This window comes from Lynx canadensis, chromosome B1 (assembly GCF_007474595.2).
Source record: "Lynx canadensis isolate LIC74 chromosome B1, mLynCan4.pri.v2, whole genome shotgun sequence".
NCBI classification, from domain to species: Eukaryota; Metazoa; Chordata; class Mammalia; order Carnivora; family Felidae; genus Lynx; species Lynx canadensis.
Genome location: NC_044306.2, coordinates 110,331,272 through 110,356,627, shown reverse-complemented (window position 1 = coordinate 110,356,627; position 25,356 = coordinate 110,331,272). Strand labels below are relative to the sequence as shown.

The window sequence follows — 25,356 nt, the reverse complement described above, 5'->3', positions numbered from 1 at the left end:
AAGAAAGAACAATGGAGAAAGTGAAAATATGAGCTCTGAGAAAGGACTGAAGAGGAACTAATAACACCATATGGAGTGGTACCAAACTACAGCCACATCAACAAGTCACGGATGGACTGTGATTATGGAGAAGGAGCCTATACAGTAGGACTATGCATAATCAGAGCTTCAGTCTCTATTCTCCAGCATACACTAGTCACCAATATGGCAGACATACTTGGCTGCCTACCCAACAGGCAAAAAATCCCCTATTTTCTTTTAACAAAGCCATGATTTAAGTCTTATCTGACTATACATACGATGATTCAGGGGAGGCCAGTTCCCTCCCATTTTTAAATTTATAAGAGGTCAACGCCTATTGTAATCCCACTCCCCTCCTCAATACTTGATTTAGGCATGGGCATGAGAAGCAGTTCTAAACAAGGATTCAATAACAGATTGTCTTCTGAGGGACTCTGCTGGAAAGGATTAACACAATGGCATTAATACTGCCCTTTTCCTGACTTTGAAAGTCACTGATGCCTGAAAATGAGGTAGCCAACTTGAGAACCAGCTCACATACTACAGAAAACAAACAGAAAGGCAGAAAAAACTTGATTTCTTAATGATATCACTGAAGGGCTGAATTAACCAAATTTTTTTGAATTAACCAAAATTTAACACTAACCTATCTTTAGATTCATAAGAAACCGTATTTTTTCTTGTTTCCCAAACACATGAAAATGCTAGACAATAGTCCATTATATGAATTTACCATAATTATGCAACTGTTTCTCTATTATTGGATCCTTAAGTTGGCTTTCTTTCTGTTTTCCCCATTATAAAAGCTGATGCAGTGAACATATGAACATATTTTGGCATAAAGCTTCATCTAAATTTTGATAAATTTAGGGTATACTTTCCATGGACTTTGTTTATAGAAGTGAAATTACTATGTCAAATGGTATGGACATTTTGAATTCCAGAAATTGTGTTCCTTTTAAACCCCTACCAGCCACGTGTATTGCCTGTCTCACTATATCCCAGTTGGGCAGAGCAAACTTATTTATTCTAGTTAATAGAACTTCATTTACAAATTCGGATTAGTCTAAGTCAACCTTGGTAATTCTATTCCTCTTGCCAGTGACTGGTTATGGGTTGGCATGTGACCCAATCATGGCCAATGAGACAAAATGGGAAATTTACTGGGTAAATATTTTATTCTTATAAAGAAGAAGAGACAGGGGTGCCTGGGTGGCTCAGTTGGTTAAGCATCCGACTTTGGCTCAGGTCATGATCTCATGGCTTGTGAGTTTGAGCCCCACTCTGGACTCTGTGCTGACAGCTCAGAGCCTGGTGCCTGCTTGGGATTCTGTGTTTTCATCTCTCTTTGCCCCCAACCCGCTCGTTCTCTCTCTCATTCTCTTTCTCTTTCTCTCAAAAATAAACATTAAAAAAAATTTTTTTAAAAAGAAGAGACAATGTCTTCCACTGGATATTAGCATGTCTGTATATAATACCTTGAACCATACCAATCTGAGAAGAAAGTCAATAAGCTGAAGTAAAAGATGGGAGGCTGATATTGTTGTTGAACCCCTGAATAAACCAACCTCAAGAATCCTTCCTTGCATCTTTTTTCCATTATTTTAATTATAATGTATTTATTTTTAATTTATTTATCTGAGTATAGTCGACATACAGTGTTGCATTAGTTTCAGGTACATCTCTATACATTATACATTCACAAGTGTACCTACCATCTCTCACCACATGACACTATTATATCACTGAAAATATTCCCTTATGTCTTTAATTCCTGTGACTTATTCATTCCCTAACTGGAAGCCTGTATCTCCCACTCCCCTTCACTCATTTTGCCCATCCTCACCAACTCTCTTTCCTCTGGCAACCATCAGTTTGTTCTCTGATTCTGCTTTTTGTTTGTTTATTCACTTGTTTTTTTTTTTTTTATATTCCACATGTGAGTGAAATCCTATGTATTTGTCTTTCTCAGTCTTACTTATTTTACTTAGCATAATACCCTCTTGCTCCAACCATATTGTTGCACATGGCAAGATGTCATCCTTTCTTTGTGGCTGTGTAATGTTCCACTGCATATGTGTGCATGTGTGTGTATGTATATACATACCACATGTTATTTATCCATTCATATACTGATAGACACTTAAGTTGCTTCCATAACTTGGTTATTGTAAATAATGTTAAAATGAACATAGGGATGCATGTATCTTCTCAAATTAGTGTTGCCATGTTCTTTAGGTAAATACCCAAAGAGTGGGATTATTAGATAATATGGTATTTCTATTGTTAATTTTTGGAGAAACCTCCATACTGCTTTCCACAGTGGCTGTATAAATTTACATTTCCACCAGTAGTACACAAGGGTTCCTTTTTCTCTATATCCTTGTTAACACTTGTCTCTTGTGTATTTGGTTTTAGCCATTTAGGTGTAAAGTGATATCTCCTTGTGGTTTTAATTTACATTTCCCTGATGATTAGTGATGTTGAGCATCTTTTCATGTGTCTCTTGACTTTCTGTATGTTTTCTTTGGAAAAATGTCTATTCAGGTCCCCTATCCATTTTTTTTTCCCCTATCCATTTTTTTAATTGGATTGTTTTGCTTGTTTGTTTGTTTAGTATTGAGTTGTATAGATTCTTTATATATTTTGGATATTAACCCATTATTAGATATACCATTTGTAAGTATCTTCTCCCATTTAGTAGATTGTCTTTTTGTTTGGTTGATGGCTTCCTTTGCTGTGCAAAAGTTTTTTATTTTCATGTAGTCCAACAGTTTATTTTTGCTTTTGTTTCCTTTGCCTTAGGAGACATAGCTAGAAAAAATGTTGCTATGGCTCTTATCAAAGTTATTGGTCTTTAATCCATTTTGAGTTTATGTGTGGTGTTAGTTTCATTCTTTTGCATGTAGCTGTCCAGTTTTCCCAGCACTATTTATTGAAAAGACTGGCTTTTTCTCCATTTTCCATATTCTTGTCTTTTTTATCATAGATTAACTGACTATATAAATATGGGTTTATTTCTGGGCCCTCTATTCTGTTTCATTGATGTATGTATCTATTTTTGTGCCAGTACCATAGTGTTTTGATTACTACAGCTTTGTAGTATATCTTGGACTCTGGGATTGTGATACCTCCACCTTTGTGCTTCTTTTTCAAGACTGCTTTGGCTATTTGGGGTTTTTGGTGGTTCCATACAAATTTTAGAATTATTTTTTCTAGTTCTGCAAAAAATGCTCTTGATATAGGATGGCACTGAATCTGTAGATCACTTTGGGTAGTAACAACATTTAAATAATATTAATTCTTCCAATCCATAAGGGTGGAGTATCTATTTGTTTATGTCATCTTTAATTTCTTTTGTCATTATTTTGTAGTTTTCAGATTACAGGTCTTTCACCTTCATGGTTAAGTTTATTCCTAAGCCTTTTATTCTTTTTGGTGCAATTATGAATGGAACTGTTTTCTTAATTTCTCTTCTACTTTGTTATTAGTGTATAGAAACACTACTGGTTTCTGCATATTAATTTTGTATTCTGCATCTTGACTTCTTATTACTTCTAATAGTTTTTTGGTGGAGTCTTTAGGGTTTTCTATGTATGCTATCATGTCATCTATAAATAGTGAAAGTTTTACTTCTTCTTTACCAATATGGATGCCTATTATTTCTTTTTCTTGTCTGATTACTGTGGTTAGGACTTCCAGATTATGTTGAATAAAACTGGTGAGGTGGACATCCTTATCTTGTTCCTGATCTTACAGAAAAAAGTCCTCAGTGTTTCACCACTGAGTATGAGATTAGCTATGGTTCTTTCTACATAAGACAATAAAGTGGGTATACCTAGTCCAAAATATTCAATGGAAAATTAGCTCACATCAGTCCTTTGTATGCCCAAAGATGAAACTGATAACTGCTTATAATATCACTGTGAACAATCCAAACAATAGACGCATAACTGTTTCACCTATTTAGATTAACTTAAGTTTTAAATAAACACTCCTGAACAGTCACATTTTTTTCAAAAGAATTAGAGTGAATGTTATTTGAAGAACACCTAAAAAAACTACACAGTCATTAATTTAGACTATAAATTAGAAAAAAAAATTTAATTAAAAGTGGTTTTCAAATAGCAAAAATAAATGAACACAAAGTGTGTTGTACTTACAAATCAAACACCAAATAATGGAAGCCCTCTTCTGATATGCTGTCATGAAGTCGCACTAAAAATATAAATAAAGAAATAATTTTTAAAAAAGAGAAAAAAGTTCATGTTATATGTATAATGATGATGAACATTAAATTAGACTTCTAATGGGCATTTGTCTCCTAACTAAAAATGTTGGCAACACTCTTTCTTCTAAGCTCTGATAAGTGAATATCCTTTACAACAGGGCTTGGGTTCAGACAAACCCAAGTTTTAAGTTCTAATTCTGACAATTATTAACTATGTGAGTTTAATCAAATTAATCAACTTATAATGATAATAGTACCTATACTTTATAAAATGGTTGAGAAAGTTAAATGAGACAATAATAGTAAAACAATCTACATATTACTCAGTGAATAATAAATATTAATAATTGCTATAATATATACCTATCTATTCAAAGTGACCAGGTTCTACCAATTCTCCCACTTAGAGTCTCTTCCTTGTCATTCTCTTTGCTATCTCCCTAGTCCAGGTCTTCAACAACTCATGCCTTGATCAATACAATAGGCAGAAAGAGGGATCATTTTAAGAGTCTAGCAAGTGGTCTCCTTGTGTCTGCTCTCCTCATCCCTATTTGAAGTGGGGTGGAGATGGGGGGAGTGTCTACATAGCAATTCCTAGCCAACCTGTCAAAAGAGTTTTTATTATGGTACTTCTAAACTCAAGTGACCAAAATCCATTTAGCAAGTCATCAGCCGAAAATATATAGGTAGGAATTCTAATAAAATAATCTATCAACTCCTCAAATTCACACTTTTTTAAATTTTCCAATGAGCTAGACTTACACTGATAAGTAGCCAAAACAAATGCTTGCTCTTCTGAACTGGAAGCACTCATTACCTACTGTAACTCTAAAGTAAACTAACTACACATGTAGAACTTACATACTGCTTTTTCTGTTTATTTTTGCATAAGTCCCCTTCCTCCCCCAACTCATTCCCACAGATAGCAAACTCTTCCTATTTATCAAAATAACTTGGGGTGGCCTGACCTTCACTGGGAGAAACAGAGGGCAGAAAAAGCAAAACACACACACACACACACACACACACACACACACACACACACACACAAACAAAAAAACCCAACCCAAACCAAACCAAACAAACAAACCCACAAAACCTGTAGGACATACTGCTTTTGAAAAGTTACCACAAAAGGGTAATGATATCTACCAGAACCTGTCTTTACTATGTTCCCTATGAAATGATGGCCACCACATAGAAAATGTGGATTCCAAAGAACATTTAGATTGTCCCACAAACTACAATGATCCACAGAGGGAATCTGCAGTACTATGAAATTTCCAAGCTCATAGACTTAACATAATCTCCTTTGTTTACAATCCAAATCCATCCCCTTCAGATATCATCTGTGACCCGCAATTAAAATCTTTTCTGAGGGGCGCCTGGGTGGCTCAGTCGGTTGAGCGTCTGACTTCGGCTCAGGTCATGATCTCACAGTTCGTGAGTCCAAGCCCCGAGTCGGGCTCTGTGCTGACAGCTCAGAGCCTGGAGTCTGCTTCCGATTCTGTGTCTCCTTCTCTCTCTGCCCCTTCTCCATTTGTGCTCTGTCTCTCTCTCTCTCTCTCTCTCTCAAAACTAAATATAAATTTTTAAAAAATTAAAAAAAATCTTTCCTGAATCTGTCTTCAGAAAATTTTCCAAGGTAGAGAAAACTTTTGTTCCATTACACAGAATTTCTTTCTCATCAATACTACCATACAGGTATCTTATTTCATAGGGTTTTTTGAATCCCTCACAGAAATCTGGCACATAGTAGATGGTCTTTCATAAAACTGCTCTGAGCACTTACTATATATATGCTAGGGCATTCTTCCAAGTTCTTGGACAGAAACTTTCACCAAAGCCCAATATACCTAAAATAAAACTATTGATACCAAACAATTCTCCCATAACTATAATTGTGTGAAGGGTATTCTGCAGTTTACCAATATCAAAGATGCCTACAACCTTTGTTTAAACTAATACTTCAAAAGAAAATCAAAATTTAGGCTCAATGATGTGTCTTCTGTTCATAGTCATTCAGCATACTAAGGAAAGTCAGGTCATAAGTGATAATTCAGTGGCTTTCTCAAATGACAGTCTCACGGATACCTCACTGAGCAACTGTAATACAACCTGTATTTAAATAAGCTCAAAGAATGGTATGTCTACTTAAGCTATTCTACAAAAAGAAGATGGATTTCCATGCTATCAAAGTTAAAATGAAAAAGAAAAAATCACAATGTGAGAAAGAAATGATTACTTCTTTCTTCCACTGTCTCAAAATAAAAACTTCAAGTGGAAATGAGCAACTCAGATTTTCAGACCAAAGAGTGGTGGCGCTAAACAGAAGTGGAAACTTCAGGTACAACTGGAGAAACAGTATTACTTTCTGGTTCTATCTGGAATAAAATTTTCTTAGTATCATTATCACTACCTTATTAATACTTGGAAATAATCATTATTTAGAAATAAATTATTTTTTGAACAAGTCAAGAGTTGCTCAGATGCAAGCCTAATGATTAAACATATATTTTTTTGGTGAAAATCAGTTTCACAAAAGCATTTAGCCAGTAAGCACATAATAATGCTTAAGGACAAATCATTTGACACCAGTTCACTACTTTTGTATTACACAATTCCAAAATAATCTCCACTATTTCTACCCAGTCATTTGACCAGGTGAGATTCATTATGAATGAGTGATGTTATTGATAAAGCAGAAAACAACTAGCATCATCTTTACTTGGAATAAATATATATACATTCACTTTCTTCCCTCATTCCTTCCTTATGTCCTCCCTATTTCCTTCCACTCTCTTTAAAATAACTAAAAAACAAAACTAAATGAAATGCCCACAATTTTCATTTCATTTTATTAACAAATTCTGTAATTTCATCTTCACACAGATGCATTCCACATGTTTACAATTACTCTGAGGACGGGTTGGTTTCCTTTTGAAACTTTGAACTCTTTATCTATTATTCTCAGAGTGGATGTTTCTATCGTCTGAAGACAATGTCTTACACACCCACAGATATTATCTTTTTCTCTTCGAGCCTTTTCTGTCAAAATTATCCATCTTCCATCCATTTCCTCTTTTTTAACAGTTTGTCAAGGGTTGAAAATTGTGTTTACTTTCACAAAAACTTATTCTCTATAAATGACTGTCAATTCATTTATATGCTGAAGAAAATACAGGGTGCACTGTTCACCACAGATGCTAACCCAAGATTGGCAGCATGGCTGGCCTTGAGAGCACGGTGTCTGCTCCATGGCGGAACATGCTGTGCTGTGTTACATGACTGCCCTCCGTTATCAACATAAGCAGTTCACACAGGCACACACAGTTAACCTTATCACACTCGTCACTAAGGTGCTTCCAGAAAAAAATGTTAAAGAGGATAATGAGAAAAGCATTTGAGAACACAGCTTATAATACCTCTGGTAGTCATTCTTTTCTGAAGTTTCCTCAAAGGTAAAATCAAGTCATGAATGAATGAGTTTTCATAAATGGAAACAGTGTAACCGTTTTTATCCAGAATAAAATGTTAAATTCTGGAGCATTAAGTATGAGACTTACAGGGGAGCAAAGGGGTTTCTGAGGCTAAAATGTTTCCAAGATTCATTTGACCCATGGCTTTTTCCTTTCTCTTCCTCATATATTATCAATTTGGTAGTTTGCATTCAAATTACCATGGGATCTCTGCTTTCTCTTCCTGTCCTATATTCTTGCATGATTTCACTGCAGTTTCTAGCTAAGTACTACTTATACAACGGGGCCAAATAGAACTAAATAGGACCTTATAATTATCAGAGAAACTAATTTTATGTAAATGTGAAAGAAGTTTCCTATTTAATACTTCTTCTCATTTAAGGGATTAAAAGGTATAAAATAACTACAGCGCTGTGTCAACACAGTGCAAATACTTTTTCCAAGAGTTAGTTAATATATACAACCTTTCCCATCACCTTTTACAGATGAACGTGCACAGGCTTAGAGAGGTGAAGGAAACTTCTAAGGCTTAACAGCTAGTAACTGGCTAGGCTATGACCATAATCCAGAGCTGGAGGATTCCAAAGATCTGGTTCTTGCTCAGAATACTATATGGACCCTCTAAAATACATTTGTCAACAACTACCCCCTGCTCCAAATACATCAAAAAGTATTAATTGGTTTGTCAGGATAAAATAATATTTAAAAAAGAAGTAGACAGGAAAAAAATAGTTATGGTGATTAGAGAAAGAAAAGCAGTGCTAAAAAAAACCCTATTTACACAAAAAGAGAAAAAATATATTTTAAATGTTTATTCATTTATTTTGAGAGAGTGTGTGTGTGATCAGGGAGGGGTAGAGAGAGGGAGGGAGAGAATCCCAAGCAGGCTCTACACTGTCAGCTTGCAGCCCTTCAGGGCTCAGTCCCACGAACCATGAGATCATGACCTGAGCTGAAATCAAGAGTCAGATGCTTAACTGACTGAGCCACACAGGCTCCCCAAAAAGAGAAAAATATTTTGAGTTTAGGAAATTTAAAATGTGATGCTGTATTTTTCTATGTAGTCCCTAAATCCCTAGAAAATTGTTAATTCTCCTCTTCCAATTAGGAATGTTAGAATTGCCAGTGACTCAGTTATTTTACCTGATAGGACATTTAATGTACTGAAAATCCTAAATAGTTAAAGAATCTAAAAATCCTATATAATTATGATAACCTAGGAAAAGGCAGCCGTGTGTGTATGTGCATGTTAGGAAGTGAAAATGAGTGTGAAAGGGAGAAAAGGGAAAGACTGGGAGAATTAAACTCTAAATAGAAGCCATGTCACAATTGCTTATTAGGTACATCTTATCTATTTTCAGGACACATATTAAGAACACTCTGTCAAAAAGTGAACATATTCTTTCACGGTGATTTATTATCTTTCAAAAAAGACTAATAGGATACAAAGTTACATGTTCCAATTTTAGTATACTTCCTTCCCTTTTCATTTCCTAAAAGCATCCTCCAAATACAATCAGGGGTGGTAATTATAATTTTGTGAAGTTATTTATACAACTTATCATTTAGTTCAAATTATACTGCTTATTACTCTTCCATTCAACCATACTCACTGCTTGCTGTTCTCTACTAGAATTTATTATGGAGATGTGACAGCCTATTACATTGGTGGCTCCCAATTGGCCATGTCTATCAGTACTCATGTCCTTGTGCAGTTCTCTCCCACACTGACTCTGAATTTGGCCCTGTGACTTGCTTTGTGTGATTAGCATGTGTGATACAAACAAGAGATTTCATAAGCTGTTGTACATTGGAGTTTGTCCTCTTGGAAACCACATGTTATGCTAAAAGGAAGTTTGATACAGACTTAGACAAGAAGTCACTGGGAGAGAAACCCAGGAGAATAAAAGGCCATATTGACAGCCCATCACTAGCAGAGCTCATTGGTGAAGGCAATTGCAATTGTGACCTCAGTTATACCAAGTGGAGTAGAGCTACTATCCAACTGAATCCAGTCAGTCCACAAAGTCAGGAGAAATAATAAATTGATGTTATTTTAAGCCATTAAGTTGGGAATGGGAGTTGTTAGCCAACAATAGATAAATAAAAAGGAAAGACAATCTGAAATTTGTGATTGGCCCATTGTCCTCAAAGAATTGCAATTTTTTTAGCAAAAAAAAAAAAAAAAAGAATACTTTTCATCAAAATATGAGTTATTAGAAATCTCTAAAACTAAACATGACAGGGCAATGTTGTCAATGTTATCATAATACTAATAAAATAATTCTGGTGCAGAACAGATGCATTGCATTTTCATAATCACTATTTCTCAGCTCTGAGCAATAGTCCTGGTTATGAATGAAGTAGATTTTGTATTTTTAACTTTACTATGTTACAAGGATTGAGGTAGCTGAATTTGGTTCACATACTGGGATGGAAAAATGGCAGCTTGTAAGTCAGATACTTTTTATATTCCCATCAGAAATTAATTATATTTCAGAGCTAGAGCAAGCACTATCAAGTTATGGCCAAACAACGTGCCATAACTTTCTCAGAAGAGGGATGCCAACATTGAGTTAATTTGTTAATGAAAAAAAAATACATACACATACACACACACACACGCACACATCTCAAACATTACAACTTTCAAATGGCACTATTCTAGAGACCCATTGAGCTCAACCATTACTAATGGCTCTTTTGTGACAAGGCTGATCATTTCTAGAGAGAAAAGTTTTCAAACAGACATAAAAGCACTGAAAACCAAATTCAAAATCAAAGTAACATTTCTAAAAACCTGAAGGCAAATCTGCATGTGCATGTTTTCCTAATTTCTATTTCCTATAACACAAATAATACAGTGGATAAAACAATACCATTTAAAATATATTAATTTGTGTTTGTATATTTGAAAAATATATGCACTCTGCTTCTTTGAGATACGGATTTGTGCACACTGTTCATTTTATTGAGTAAAAAGATAGGCAGTCAAGAGACTTGTAGCACATATACTTTGTTGTTCTTTTTTGTCTTAATATGACACTTTTTAAATTTACACATAAAAAGTAGGAATTTGACTTAGCTGGCTAAGGCAAATAAATAAAACTGCACAAGCACAGAAACCACGGTCTGTCCTAATTTTAGATATTTGAACACAAATTCCTGAAATTGCATTAAGGATATGCATTTTTGATAAATACTTACCAATATACCCCATTAATAAATGCCACATGAACCACTATTTAGTACTCAAATGTTAAAACATCAGAAGTCCAAAAACTGTTTTAATAAAATTTCAAATATTTTCTTGTCATGAGAAGAAAATGTTTTTAAACTCAACTAACCTATGTTTAAAACCAATTCAGTGCTGGAACACCCAGGTGGCTCAGCCAGCTAAGTGTCTGACTCTTAGTTTCCACTAAGGTCATGATCTCACGGTTTTGTGAGTTCAAGCCCCATGTCAGGCTCTGCACTGATGGTGTGGAGACTGCTTAGGATTCTCTCTCTCTCTCTCTCTCTCTCTCTTTTTCTCTCTCTGCCCCTCCCCCACTTGGGCTGTCTCTGTCTCTCTCAAAATAAATAAATAAACTTAAAAAGAAAAAGGCAATTCAGTGCTTATACTTAAGAAAAAGAAACTATTTTAAAAATCAAAATTACTACATGAAAAACTCAGTGGAGAATGTCATCCATATTAATTTAAAAATTATTTTAATAGTACACACAAAAAGTCATTGGATTCAAAGATCAGTGCTGAAAGTCAAACATATCATATCAGCTCTGTCGACCATAATCTCTTCCTTATTCCCAAATTCTCACCCCATTTCCTGGTTCCAGATTAAAAACAAAGTATAGACTAACTTCAGTATCTATAAGATCAGGTTAGTAATATTTAGGGCTGACTAGAACAAACCAGGAGATTTTCTACTAGGCCAGAGCTAGTCATAAACTCAGATTATCCAAAAGACTTTCTGGCTGGTCAAAGTATCTATTACTCAGGAAAATTTCAACCTTGGAAGATGAAAGAAAGTGAGGAGACATGACCAGTGGTTGCTAATTATAAGGCTACCTGCTACAGCAATCACATGACACCATGAACAACATGAGAGAGCAAGCAATCCTTTTGCTTAAAAAAGCCATAAAGGGTTAAACAGAATTTCAGAGATGGTTAATCAAATAGAAAAGTAAATGGATCATTCATGTAATACACTTTACTTCTCCCTTTTAATAAAATTGTGTATGTGAGGAGACATTAAATTATAGGTTTATTATTAAGCCTAGTAATATCTAGAATTTTCTTTAAAAAACATTTCAAGATTATCTTGTTGCATATTTTAATTGCATGATTCCATTTTACTTATTATAATTTGTTTTTTGGAAAATGATTTCATTTCTCAGAAAAGTTAGTATTTATTTCAAGATTCCTTTGTTTAAAAAAACTCTTTCCTCTTTCAATTATGCATGAATATTATTTATGTATTTCAATAAGTGATTCCAGCTTTCTTCATTATCTTTTTCCTGGTTTTATCCTTTAGTTATTCCACCTTCTCATGCTTATATAAAGCTAATCAGTGATCACTCACTGATATTCTTAAGTATTAGGAATATTTAAAAAGGAAGAGAAGCTGCTGTCATCATGACTTGCATGTCATAAAAATCTTAAGATGGTGCACTTGAGGACCTAACAGTGTTGGACCAATACCATTTTTTTGTTAAATTTATTCAAACTGTACACACCTATCTACTATGTATTAAATGTGTAAGACTGTCAGGTTAAGAAGACAAAAAATGGCCATTGGTAATTCCTCAGCCCTAAGTACCTGAATAGCACTCCTATCTTGCCGATTCTAGAAGCCAGTGCAGGTTCAAGCACTCTGCCTCCTGCAATCTGGGTCAAAAAGAGAAGCCCGATTGATAATTTCACACCAGGCTGCTCAGTTGGCTCCCTATTTGACAGCAAGACACAAACACATGAAATGTCTTAAAGTAATACAGTACCTAGCTACACTTTAAGATTAAACAAAGGCTATGTGATTTATGGTAAACTAAGGCTATCACACAGGAAGGAGGCTGCATCATGCCAAAGAACAGACAAGATAAGCATCTTTTCTTCAAAGTGCACATCAAGGAAGCATTTAAAATATATATATATTGAAGTGCATTTCACATTTAAGGTAAGTATAGCTTTGTGCAACTTGCTTGACTTTTATACATATATATTGTACACTGGGTCATGATGTAACCACATAACTGTAGGTCACAGGAAAAAGGCTCAATAAGCACTGGGTTACATGATCCTTTAAGAGAATCCTGTAAGGTTCTTTCCAACTTTAAGTTTTTACATTTCAACATTTCTGCATGATTATACATGAAATAAATAATATAGTGATTACCAATACAAGGTTGAATACAATCCCCTAAATGTAAGACTTTTTCCTCTTCAAACAAATTTAAGTTTAAACACACTTCATTTTTTTTTTTGATTTGCTCTTAATGAGTAACTGGAGAGAAAGCTTAAAACACTTATCTTGCCAAATTTTTAATAAATCTCTGAAAAATTTACAGAGCAGATAAACTGCTTTTCTGACAATAGCCCTTGGAGCAGAGAGTGAATGGAAAAACATATTAGATCATCCTCTCTTTGTGGCTTACTACCATATTATCTTCACACTTGCAACAAATTTTCCCTGAAGACATACAAGCCCAAATGCTCTCATCTACCAATTACTATTTGGTTTTCAATTAACTATTTTTATGCTGAAATTACTTAAAAAGATCAGCTTATTTCCTGTGTATAATATACATAAATGTAAAAAAAAAAAATACCGTGATCTTAGGCTCATAAAACTGAAGAAAAACATGAAAGTTATATATGAATTTATTCACAAATTTGATACCATTGGAATAATAAAGGATATTAATAAATATAGCCATAGGCACTGTTAACACCAGTCAGTACCAGTCAGTCTCAGGTACCTGGTAACATATTTTTGCATAAGCATTCAATGGAACAGTTAGTTTACCTAGATCGATGATTTTTTTTTTAACTAAAGATTAATTTTTCCTTACTACGAAATCATGGAAGTTATAACAAATGTCAGACATCCCAAATATGGGGGCATTTGTCTGTCTCAAAGACATCTCTAACTAAATAAGCCCAAAGAATTTACGATCTTCCCTCTAAAGCCTGCTTTACCCAGTGTCTTCCATATCTTTCTAGTTGCTCAGGATAAAAAAAAAAAACTCAGCGTAATTCTTAAGCAAATTCTTCAAAATATATACGGAAAAAAAAAATTTGTTTCTATCCTTTCCCCTCACTGTCCTTACAACAGCAGCCAGAACAATCCTGTTAAAACTGAAGGCTGATTATTTGTCCCTCTGCTCAGAACCTCCAATGGCTCTCCAAGTGCCTCTGACTAAAAGCAAAAATCCCACCTGTGGTGTATAAGATCCTTCAAAACACACCCCCCTCCCCCCCCATCATCTCCTTGGCCTCTCCCACCACCATTCCTCCTCTAGTTTACTGCTCTCCAACCACAGTGGCTTCCTTGCTGCTTTGGGAGAACTCCTGGCAAACTCTTGCCTCGACTTTGCACTTGCTGTTTCCTCTGCCTGGAACCCTTTTCCCCCAGATATGGCTCACTACCTCATCTCCTTCAAACCGCTACTCAGTTTTTCACCTTTTTGTAAATAAAGTTTAACTGGAGCACAGCCTCGTCATCCATTTGTTTACGTATTAAAATTGATGGCTGCCTTTAAGCTTCAACTACAGTATTGAACAATTGCAACGAAGACCATATACCCAGGAAACTGAAAATATTTACTATTTGGCCCTTTATAAAAAAAAGTTTGCTGACCCCTAGAGTAGAAGAAAAAATCACTGAAAGGGAGAGAATCCCTTGTACAAGGCCTGGGTGTGGCACAAATAATCTGTGTAGCTAAATATAAACCCACCAAGACTGAGGATTACAAGTGGGGAAGGAGAGAACATTGTCAATCAGCTCCTACACAACACAACAAAGAGGGGCGGGTACCAAAAGAATGGCAGGAAATGGCTACACTAGAAAGCGTAGGATGTCATAATCTGAGAAAATGTTTCAAAGATAGGGTGGTGGAAGGATGGAGGTGGGGGATATTGAGGGAGGTGTTAACAGTGGTTTTACAAAAGCAGTAAAGAGCAAGAAAACACCTATCCACCCCCAGGTGCAGCAGCATGTAGAGGAAAGAGAAAACAGCCAACTCAAGAGAAAGCCAGATTGCAGTCAGCACAAGAAACAGAAATGAACATTCAGAGATGACTGGGAGAACAGAGGGCATTTTGCAAATATTATGGCATCAGTTTTATTATTGTATGATTAAACTGAAAAAACTAATAAAAGGTATGAAAAGTTGGCAATATTCTCACAGTCTAGATATTAACCAAATAGTTCATCAAATTGTTAAAGATTCTTTCTTTGATCAATTTTCATCTTTATTTTTTTTCTTTTTTTAGGAGAGACATGTCTTTAAATATTTTTTTAAATTTTTTTAATGTTTATTTATTTTTGAGAGAGAGAGGGAGAGAGAGAGACTATAAGAAAGGGAAGGGCAGAGAGAAAGGGAGACACAGAATCTGAAGCAGGCTCCAGGATCTGAGCTGTCAGCACAGAGACCAACGCAGGGCTCTAACCCACAAACCGTGAGATCATGACCTGAGCCCAAGTCGGACACTTAACTGACTGAGCCACCCAGGCACCCCTAAATATTAATTTTTAAAGATCACATTTAAGGAGTATGAGTTTCTGTCATTTTCTATCATATTCCTTGGGGATTTCTAATCTTATTAAAGTGCTGCTGTGGTTTTAAATGTTTATGCATATGTCCTGTATCTTAGCATCTAAATTACGGAATAATCTGACTTTATTCATTCATATCATAATGATTTTAATATATTCAAATTCAGTTTTAATTTTTCCTTCTTGGTTATTTTCCAGATAGGAAAAAAAAGACACATTTTTAATTTAATAAAACTTAATAAAAACTACATGATAATTTTATTTTTAATGGAAACTGGTTTTGCCATCTCTACTCCTAAGCAAAATTTATGTCAAACTGTTCTTTAATGCTGAACAAAAAAACATTAACAGGAAATGCATTTCAGATGTAGTTGGTAAGTATTTTTACTTCTATAATCCTGACTACAGTCTTCATTTAGAGATTCTAAGCTTGTAGCATAAATGTCTAAGAACTTTTTGAAGGTTGCACCTAATATTTTTAAGAAACAAAGTTCTTATTAGAGGTGGGGAGTTCATTCTTTCAGCCTCCCAGCCAGTTTATTTGAATGCCACATGCTGGGGCCATAGCTATAAACAAGTCAGTGGTGACACCAGACCTCACACCGGTATCACCAGTCTTTGGGACAAAATCCCCTTGCTAACTTTGTGATTTCATAGTCTTGATTATCAGATTCACAGCTTTATAAAAGCACACCCTGATAGTTTTATTTTACAGTCTCTTCTCATTATGCACCCCTATGGGAACACAGGAAGACAACACGGACGAGGTGGCCAACAAATCTAAACAAGGCATCAATGATAACTAAAGGCACTCCAAAACAGCATCACCTATGAGTGGCTACTAAATCAACAGTCTTTATTTACTGACTAATTGGTTTCATCACACAATAGATCCACCTGATTTTCCTTTTTTCCTGGATTGACTTGCTGAGAAAATTTAACGAGGTGTTTAACCTGAAAGATAAATTTCCCAGTAAATAGCAATTTAGCATCCCCTGTGAGCTAGCCACATCATCCACAAGGCAGCAATCATTCCAAAATGTGAATATGATTATATTACACTTGCGAGCCTTAAAATTCCTCGGTGTCTTCCTTCTGATTTATCACATCATTTATCATCTACACCGGGACATTTTGAGAGTAAAAGAAGGTGATTAATTTTTACACCAGTCAATCAGGACAGCCCTTGGAAAAGAGGTTAGTGTGGTCACCCCACCCACCAGGCTCTACCCCTTCAACTGTCTTTATGCTTGCCCCTCCAGTTCCTTCCAGCCACAGAGGTCCTCTTCCAGACTCAGGTACTCCTTTCCCTCATGTAACAAGCCACATCTCCACTGTTAATTCTTTGCTTGGCCATCTCTTTCCTACTCTCCAACTTAATCCCTAGCTATCCTTCAGAATTTATTTTAAGCATCACTTTGTCAGGAAAGTCTCCTCTGGCCACCCAAACAAACACTCAATAGCGCCTCCCATCTCTCTTTCATAGCACTGGACACACCTGCAATGATACATTTTGACTGTGTGATCCTTTGACTAGCATTGTCTTCCTGCTTCACTGATCTCCTCAGGTGACTGGATTCCTATGTCCCCAGAAAACACTTTCATAGTATCAGACACCTCGATTAAAACAATGCATATATACCACAAACCTGCAAATGGGCAAAAGGATGAATACATGTCTTGTGACTATCATAATGGAACACTATCTAACTGGCTCACCCAAGGATCACCCAATTCTCTAAGATAGTATCTTTATTCTGTTTTAGTATTTACTATTGATTACGTTCTAAGCAAGAATGTGTAAACTGTGGTCCACCGGCCAAATCAGGGTAGCAGCAGTCTGTTTTTGTACAGCCCATTATCTATTTTTGGCTTTGGGGTTTTTGTTTTGTTTTGTTTTGTTTTCTTTACATTTTTAAGGGACTGAGAAAACAAGTAAAACAAAAACGTATGATACAGGCCAAAGACCTTATATGGCCCACAAACCTAAAATATTAACTGCCATACAAAGTTTGCCAATCTGTAGATTAGGCTATTTCACTTGTACAGATGACAGTGCAAATGACTCTTGTCTGATAGCAATGCAAATGAATGTTCTGTTATAGAAATATAAATGGATTCTCAAAGGTTATAGTTTTATTGCCTATAGGGCAATAATCAGTTTAGTACCATAGCAATGACATTCCAGAATTCTGTGACTATAAATATTTCTGTCACTCTGGCATTGACATTCTGCTAGTTCCCTCATTAATTAGTTAAGTAAATCTCTGATATTTTAGATAATATAGAATGCCTTAATAGGTGTATAGTATCACATTATATGATCACCACAATCTACTTAACCATTCCCCTCCAGAAGGACACTTGGATTGTTTTCAGCCTTTTTTCTTTGGCCCCATTGCTATCACTTGTCCTCAGTGAGCTTCTCATTGTTTATTAAATACACACATAACAACACAGGAGCTTTGTTTGGCCCAGAGGTATTTAACTGATCATCTGTTGTTTGTACTTTATACTCTAGACAAGCAAGGTTTCTTGCTCTTCCCTAAGGGACCTACCCTTTTTGACCTTTGAGACCCAAGAGCTTCCACTCCTAGAATGTTAGCTACTCCAGTCTCTAAGATGGAAATTCTATCTATTCCTTAAGCTCCAATGCCAGCTGCCCTTGGTTCATGGGTTCAACATGGACTCCCCATCCTTTATTTTCTGTAGTCCTTTGAGCTTCACTTCAGGAAAATTTAAAGAAAAGGCAAACTGAAAATTACCCACTGAAATAAAAATCTAAAACATAACCAAACTTGAATAAGTTTAGTCATTTTTGAAGTAACATATTCTAAGATTTTTTTTCATACATAATCAGGTAAGGAAAATCAGAAATTATATCAAGTTTGTATTCAGACCTTTCAACATGGCTTGAAAATAACTGATACAAAACAAAAACAAAATTGTATCTTTTTAACAGCCTTGTAACAGGCTTGATATAATATTTTTGTAAAATGGTTGGAAAAAAAAAAGAAAAAAAATAAGAACTGCTGTTGTCCTTAAGTGCTTTTAGTCAGTTAAAATGAACATTTCTGCTCACTTCATGGTAAAGTTGGTCTCATTTTTTTTGCCTTGATTTTATATAATTAAACAATGTTCTGTTCTTCATGTACCTTCCCATGAGAACTCTTCTCCATGTGAACTCTCATACAAATGAGACAACACAATGTGCGTTCGACAAGGCAGTTCCCCATGAAATTTGGTGCTATATTTCTGGTCTCCGCATTCCCCACAACTAGTATATTCTGGCATACAGAGGAAACTGGGTATACGCTTTTTAAGGAATTAATGGATTCTGGTATTAGAATATCAGTGGATTGGTATAGGCTAAGTTGGTCTCCTAAACCAACTTTTGGTGATTTGATAAGTCCACATTTCCATAATTATAAAAATAAACAGAAAGTTAAACTTTGGACATGTGGTAACTTATAATCAAAACATAGACATCCTAAGGATTGCCAGGAAGGCTGCCTTTCAACTTTATACAAAAGAAATTAACATCCTCTTAGTTACAATAATGCTTACCAAACCCTGCCTTGTGCTGGAGTTTTGTTTATGTCCTTGATAGAAGCAAAATTTTCTCTTCTCTGCAACCAAGCACGTGGAATAATGAGGAAGGGACCACCTGCCTAGCTGGCCAGATGTCTGGTGATCAGTGAAGCAGACACAAGAGGTTGCAGCCAGATCGGATTTATCTCCTAGTTATTTATATATGCCTTCTTTAACTCATAAAATGTTGAAGGCAAGGAGCAGGTATTCAATAAATAGTTGTTAGTGATGAATTTATTTTTCCAGTAAATATTTACTGAACTCCCATTCAGTGCAAAGTACTGTAGGTACTAGGAAACGAAGCAGGTAATAAAACTATGTGCATGACCCTCACAAAGTCAATGTTCAGATATGCAAAACAGACGAATGTCAAGCAAATAGGCAAATATATACGTGTGGTAAGTGCTCTGAAAAACAACAGAGAAGAGTAAGGGGAGGTGAGTATCAGGAGAAGGGAGAAAGGAGAATATTTGGAAAAAGCTTCATTAGGTTGAATTTTGAGAGGAAACCAGAAGGGAATGAACAGAACAAATCATGAATATGGCTCAGAAAATCTGATAGAAGACTACAATTGATGTGTTTGAGAAACAGTGTGTCTGGAATAGAGTGAACAACAGAGAGGGAAGCAGGGAAGGAGGTCAGAGGTGTGGGTATACTTGTGTTTGGTGGGAGCTGGGGGATCTATAGGGCTTTGGAGTAGGCCATTAAGTGCTTTGACCTTTCCTCTGAGCTATACGGGAATTCACTACAGGCTTCTGAAGAGGGGAAGATGTGTTCTGCTTGTTTTAATTTTTTTTTTAACATTTATTTATTTTTGAGAGACAGAGCACTGAGAGAGAGAGACAGGGAGAGAGAGAGAGACAGAATCCAAGCAGGCTCCAGGCTCTGAGCTGTCAGTACAGAGTCCACACAGGGCTTGAACCCATAAATCGTGAGATCATGACCTGAGCTGAAACCAGACACTCAACCAACTGAGCCACCCAGGCACCCTTGTGTTCTGCTTGTTTTAAAAATAACACTGTAATGGGGCTCCAGGGTGGTTCAGTTGGTTGAGCGTCTGACTCTGGATTTCCGCTCAGGTCGTCATCTCACGGTTCATGAGATCAAGCCCTATGTCAGGCTCTGTGTTGACAGTGCAGAAGCTGCTTGGGATCCTTTCTCTTTCCCTCTCTCTCTCTCTCTCTCTCTGCCCCTCCCCTGCTCATGCTGTCTCTCAGAATAAATAAATAAACTTAAAAATAACACTGTAACTGGTGCGCTGAAATATACTATAAGGAAGCAAAGACAGAAACATAGAGAAACTAATGTAAAAAAGCCAGGTGAAAGAAAGATAATGGAGTTTCAGGCAAGATCAGTGGCACTGAAGGTAGAGATGTGGTTGGATTCTGGATATATTTTGAAAACAGAGCTGACAAGTACTGCTGACCGATTACATGTGGGACATGAGAGAAGGAAAGGAATAAAGTATGATTTTGAGGGTTTTGTTCTGAGTAACTGGTATATTAGAATAGGTGAAAATGGAGGGGGAGCAAGTAGGCTGAAAAGATACAAGTAAATTGAAAAGCCTAATATACATCTTAATGGAGATATAAAGACAAGAGCACATAAATAAATACACTCTTCAGTGAATGAAATCTACTCTCCAAATATAACACTTTAAAAATAGATATCAGAACATTATTGTATTTAAGAGCAAGAGTTCTGATGTCAGAATGCCTATGTTCTAACCGTGATTCTGTCACCTATTAACCAGGAGACCCTGGACACTTACTTAACCTCTCCATGCCTGAGTTTCTCAGATGTAAAATGGGGATAATAAGAGAATCCCTCCAATGGCTTGTTGTGCAATTAAAGGAGATAATATACGTTAAGAGCTCAAAACATTTCATAGTACCTTTAGGTATGAATGTCATGTATTATTATTAAATTAAGTGACTATAATTATTATTTAAAAAGTTTTTTTAATGTTTATTTATTTTTGAGAGACAGAGCATGAGTGGGGGAGGGCAGAGAGAGAGGGAGACACAAAATCCAAAGCAGGCTCCAGGCTCTGAGCTGTCAGCACAGGGCCCAACACGGGGCTTGAACTCACCAACTGTGAGATCTGGACCTGAGCCGAAGTCGGGAGCTTAACTAACTAAGACACCCAGGCTCCCCGAAGTGACTATAATTATTAAATGAAAAGGGATTGCTAATAAAAGTTGTAAATTGTATATCAAATAAATTTGATCAATTTATTTATATAAAATACTATAAGAAATAAAATCTTTCATATTTATGGTTGCCACTAGGCAGTTACTGTAGAATGTATGACAGGTGAGTTTCAGAGAATTGGACAGCCTAAGAACAGAAACACTTGACTGAATCAGGAAACTTTAGTTCAGACCCTGACCACCAATAGCTTGTTCTTCAATCTTGGCAAAGTACAGAATGAGTCTGGGCCTCCATTCCTCATATGTAAACTAGGGAGCTGGAGCTAGAGGGGTCTCAGCTGTCTCCTTCACCTGTAACAGTGCACCACCATCAAAATTAAAGCAACATTTCCTGTAACATTGATTACATAAATAAATAGTAAAAATTTTACACAGGGATTTGTTAAAAAAATGTTCTTAAATAATAGGCTTGAGTTCTATCTATGAATAAGGCAACAAACTATTACTTGGAAACTATCTTTTATTTCTTTTTGATCTCTGATTGTCATATGATGCTCTCTTCAAAGCTAAAGGAAATAAAGAAAAATGCCTTTCCAATAATTATGCTATTAATTCTATGTTGAAATGCATTCCCTTAAAAGTAAATTTGATTCTTTTAGTTCAAATCATTGTTTTCCAATATTTTTCCACTATAACAAATTTCAGACTGCTTAATATTGCCATTTCTCATTATTCACCATAGTTACACTCTACAATTGCCATGGACACTGAATTAGCAAATACTGAACCATTGCTCCTAGGGAAAATGCAGGGTTACCTTCCTGCAACCTCCAGTCACACCATTTTTGTCAATTTATCAATGCATAACCTTTCTTTATATGTGTTTCTGGTTAAAGAAACTTGATTTAATATATATTGTGATTCATTAATGTTGAACCCATGGCCAACAGTGCTAGAACTCATGCCTGAAGGAAGCTTTGCTACAAAGCTTATCTAACACACTTGATATTTTCTCATATTTTCTTCATAAGGCACATCTCATATTTAATATGGCATTAATAGTGAAAAAGACACTTGTTTCAAGTATGAAAGTTGACACAAGAAAGCAGACTGTCACCTTGATAGACCTCAGCTGGGAATGCCATGCATATGCGGTGACTCCAACTTTTTGCTGCTTTGCACATGCGTAAATGTCCAAGAATGACCACAAAAGTGTCCCAAATATTGAAGGGATTATCAATAAATTTTAGTAAGCAAATGAATTTGCAAATATGGGATCTTCAAATAATGAGGACTGTATTTATTTGCTTATATAGTTTCAGTTGAAACTTTTAGTTCTTTTAATTATATTTAACTGCTTGTCAGCAGTACTATCAAGTATTATTAATAAACAAATACTTAACTGTAGATGAGGCTATCAAAACTGTATGATTAATCATTTATAAAGTAAAATATTTTATATATCAGTTATCATTTGATATATAAATATAATCTTGATAATATTACTTGATAATCTTACCTTTTTCAGATACGATCTTCCTAAATATTTTATAATTTATGTATAATCATAAACACTATTAAAAAACTATGTCCATATGATGACACTGTGCAAGATGCTACACTAGCAAATTCCACTGCAGTTTTTAACCTACTATAATATTGGCTTCCATTCAGGAAAGAAAATAAATAAGAAACAGAAAAGGAGTAAGAGATGTAGTCTCATCAATTTTAAAAAGCCATCTTCAATATTAAAATGAACTATGATTACCACTAATGTGAAAATTATACTTAAAAATGAACAGTAAAATCAGAAGTCTAGGTGACCTTTCTTCTGGATTCCTGCCATGGAACCATGAAGCATGAATGGAGTTTGGTATCTATCACTTTCTCTGATCCTCTCAAAGGACTTATCTTTCCTGCTACAAAGCATCTGGGCATTCAAATTATTCATCATTTCACAAAATATTTGGGGTTCCCTGGCAAGAACAACTCTCTAAAGCTTATACAAATGAATAAAAAGAGTAGAAAAGAAAGGTAATTTATTATATTGTTAAAAATGAAGGCAATTCTTTCTATTCAGTAAAAGTGAATTCTTTTAAAAAATTTTTCATTTTTTAAGGGCAAAAAAAACCCTCAGAAAATGTTATTTCAGCATCATTTTGTGAAATTTACAATTCTTTTTCTTTTTTTTAATATTTATGTTTGAGAGAGAGAGACAGACAGACAGACAGACTGAGAGTGGGGGAGGAGCAGAGGTCAAGAGGGAGACGCAGAATCCCAAGCAGGCTCCAGTCTCCCAGCTGTCAGCACAGAGTCTGATACGGGGCTTGAACTCACGAACTGTGACATCATGACCTGAGCCGAAGTCGGATGTTCAACTGACTGAGCCACCCAGGTGCTCTGGACACTTACAATTCTTAATATCTCCTTTAGGCTTTTGAACTACCTTGAAGGTTTGCCTAAACAATCTAAGAACTGAAAAACAGAGCATCTGTACCTTTTCCTCTTGCTTTGAGTTACCAGTAACTCAAAGCAAAACTGCACCCAACAATGTCAAGCACAGGTGGAAGAACATTTCCAAATACTTAAAAGATTATTTCTAGAATTGGACAAAACAAAATCTACACAGTAAAAAAAAAAAAAAGAAAAAAAAAAATAAAACTAAAATGAATTATGCACTGGAATTAAGGGACTAACAATTTTTATTTCAAGCATATTCTTTCAATTGCATAATTCATTAAACACACACACACACACACACACGCACACACACACACACACACACACACACACACAATGAAGAAGAAACTGTGCTAAGTACCAGACTGAACAGAACTACTCAATGGTCTGAACTTCAGAAAACTTTTATAAACTGCGATGTAACGGAATGATCTAAGTAAGTTTATATCAGAAATTCCTAGAACCTAGGATAACAATTTCTGTGTGACCATTTGTGACATAGGTCAATTTTGAAAACCAAAAATGGACACAAAACATTTTTAATGATTTGTTTTTCTATGGAAAGACAGATGGCATCAACTGGCTAACAGTAAGTTCTTGGTCTATTAAACTCTTCCAGTATGAAATGACTCTCAGTAAAAATTACATTCTATATAGTACATAAAAATACATACACATACACACAACTGGAGAACAGTACACTAAGACATTTTGATATATTTTATTAAATATTTCATTATATTTAATGGTCAGTAATGGGTCATGACATAAAATTCAAAAAAACACCTGGTATGTCTCCCAGTTCAGGGCCTCAGTTCTAGTAGTGAATTGATTTGATATTGAAAAAGATTTCATTTCTTCTTAAGTCCCTTGGAGAATAATTTACATCATATAAATTTAGTCTTGTCAATTGGATTATGTTCTTAGTAAAAACAGAAAGTACAAAAAAATTCTGCATCCTGCCATTTCACTTTAACAGCTCTCAAATCCAGCTTCCCTCAGAAGACTTATATAAAGGAAATGATGTATAATTTGCAAAGGTAAAAGCTCTTCAGTGGACATTCAGGATACTGAGAAGAGTAATTTAAGTATGTTGTATTTATGTTATATACTTATTTACTTATTTACTAACTTATTTACTTATTTATTATTTATTTGCTTATTCCCTCATTCATTCAAAGAATAATAATGTATTTTTATTTTATTTATTTTTTTACGTTTATTCATTTTTGAGAAACCAAGAAAAACAGAGCATGATCAAGGGAAGGGAAGAGATAGGGAGACACAGAATCTGAAGCAGGCTTCAGGCTCTGAGCTGTTACTACAGAGCCCAATGCGAGGCTTGAACCCACAAACTATGAGATCATGACGTGAGCTGAAGCTAGACCCTTAACCAACTGAGCCACCCATGTGCCTGAAGGGTAATTTAATTTAGGAGATGATGAATGAGGCCCATATTATCCATAGACCATGCAATATAGACATAAATTCAACACTTTACCTAGGCTCACCTTTATCTTCCTTCCTATTCACATGTAATTCAAGTCACTAAACTAAATATTCACTTGTTGGGTAGCAAAAAAATCAATGTTGTTTTTAAAGGAATAGACATATTTACATAGAACTGCCACTTTAGCTGCCATCAT

The 25,356-nt window shown here is 35.4% G+C and overlaps 1 protein-coding gene across 23 annotated transcripts in view; it reads right to left on the bottom strand.

The window, feature by feature from the left end:
* The window catches only part of CAMK2D (calcium/calmodulin dependent protein kinase II delta), a 315,359-nt gene that overhangs the window by 149,848 nt on the left and 140,155 nt on the right, over window positions 1-25,356 (bottom strand). For all 23 annotated transcript variants that reach the window (XM_032592913.1, XM_030313188.1, XM_032592914.1 and 20 more), the window contains one exon: window positions 4,185-4,239. In XM_032592913.1, the coding sequence (XP_032448804.1) occupies window positions 4,185-4,239 (55 nt within the window). The remainder of the gene's footprint in view (window positions 1-4,184; window positions 4,240-25,356) is intronic.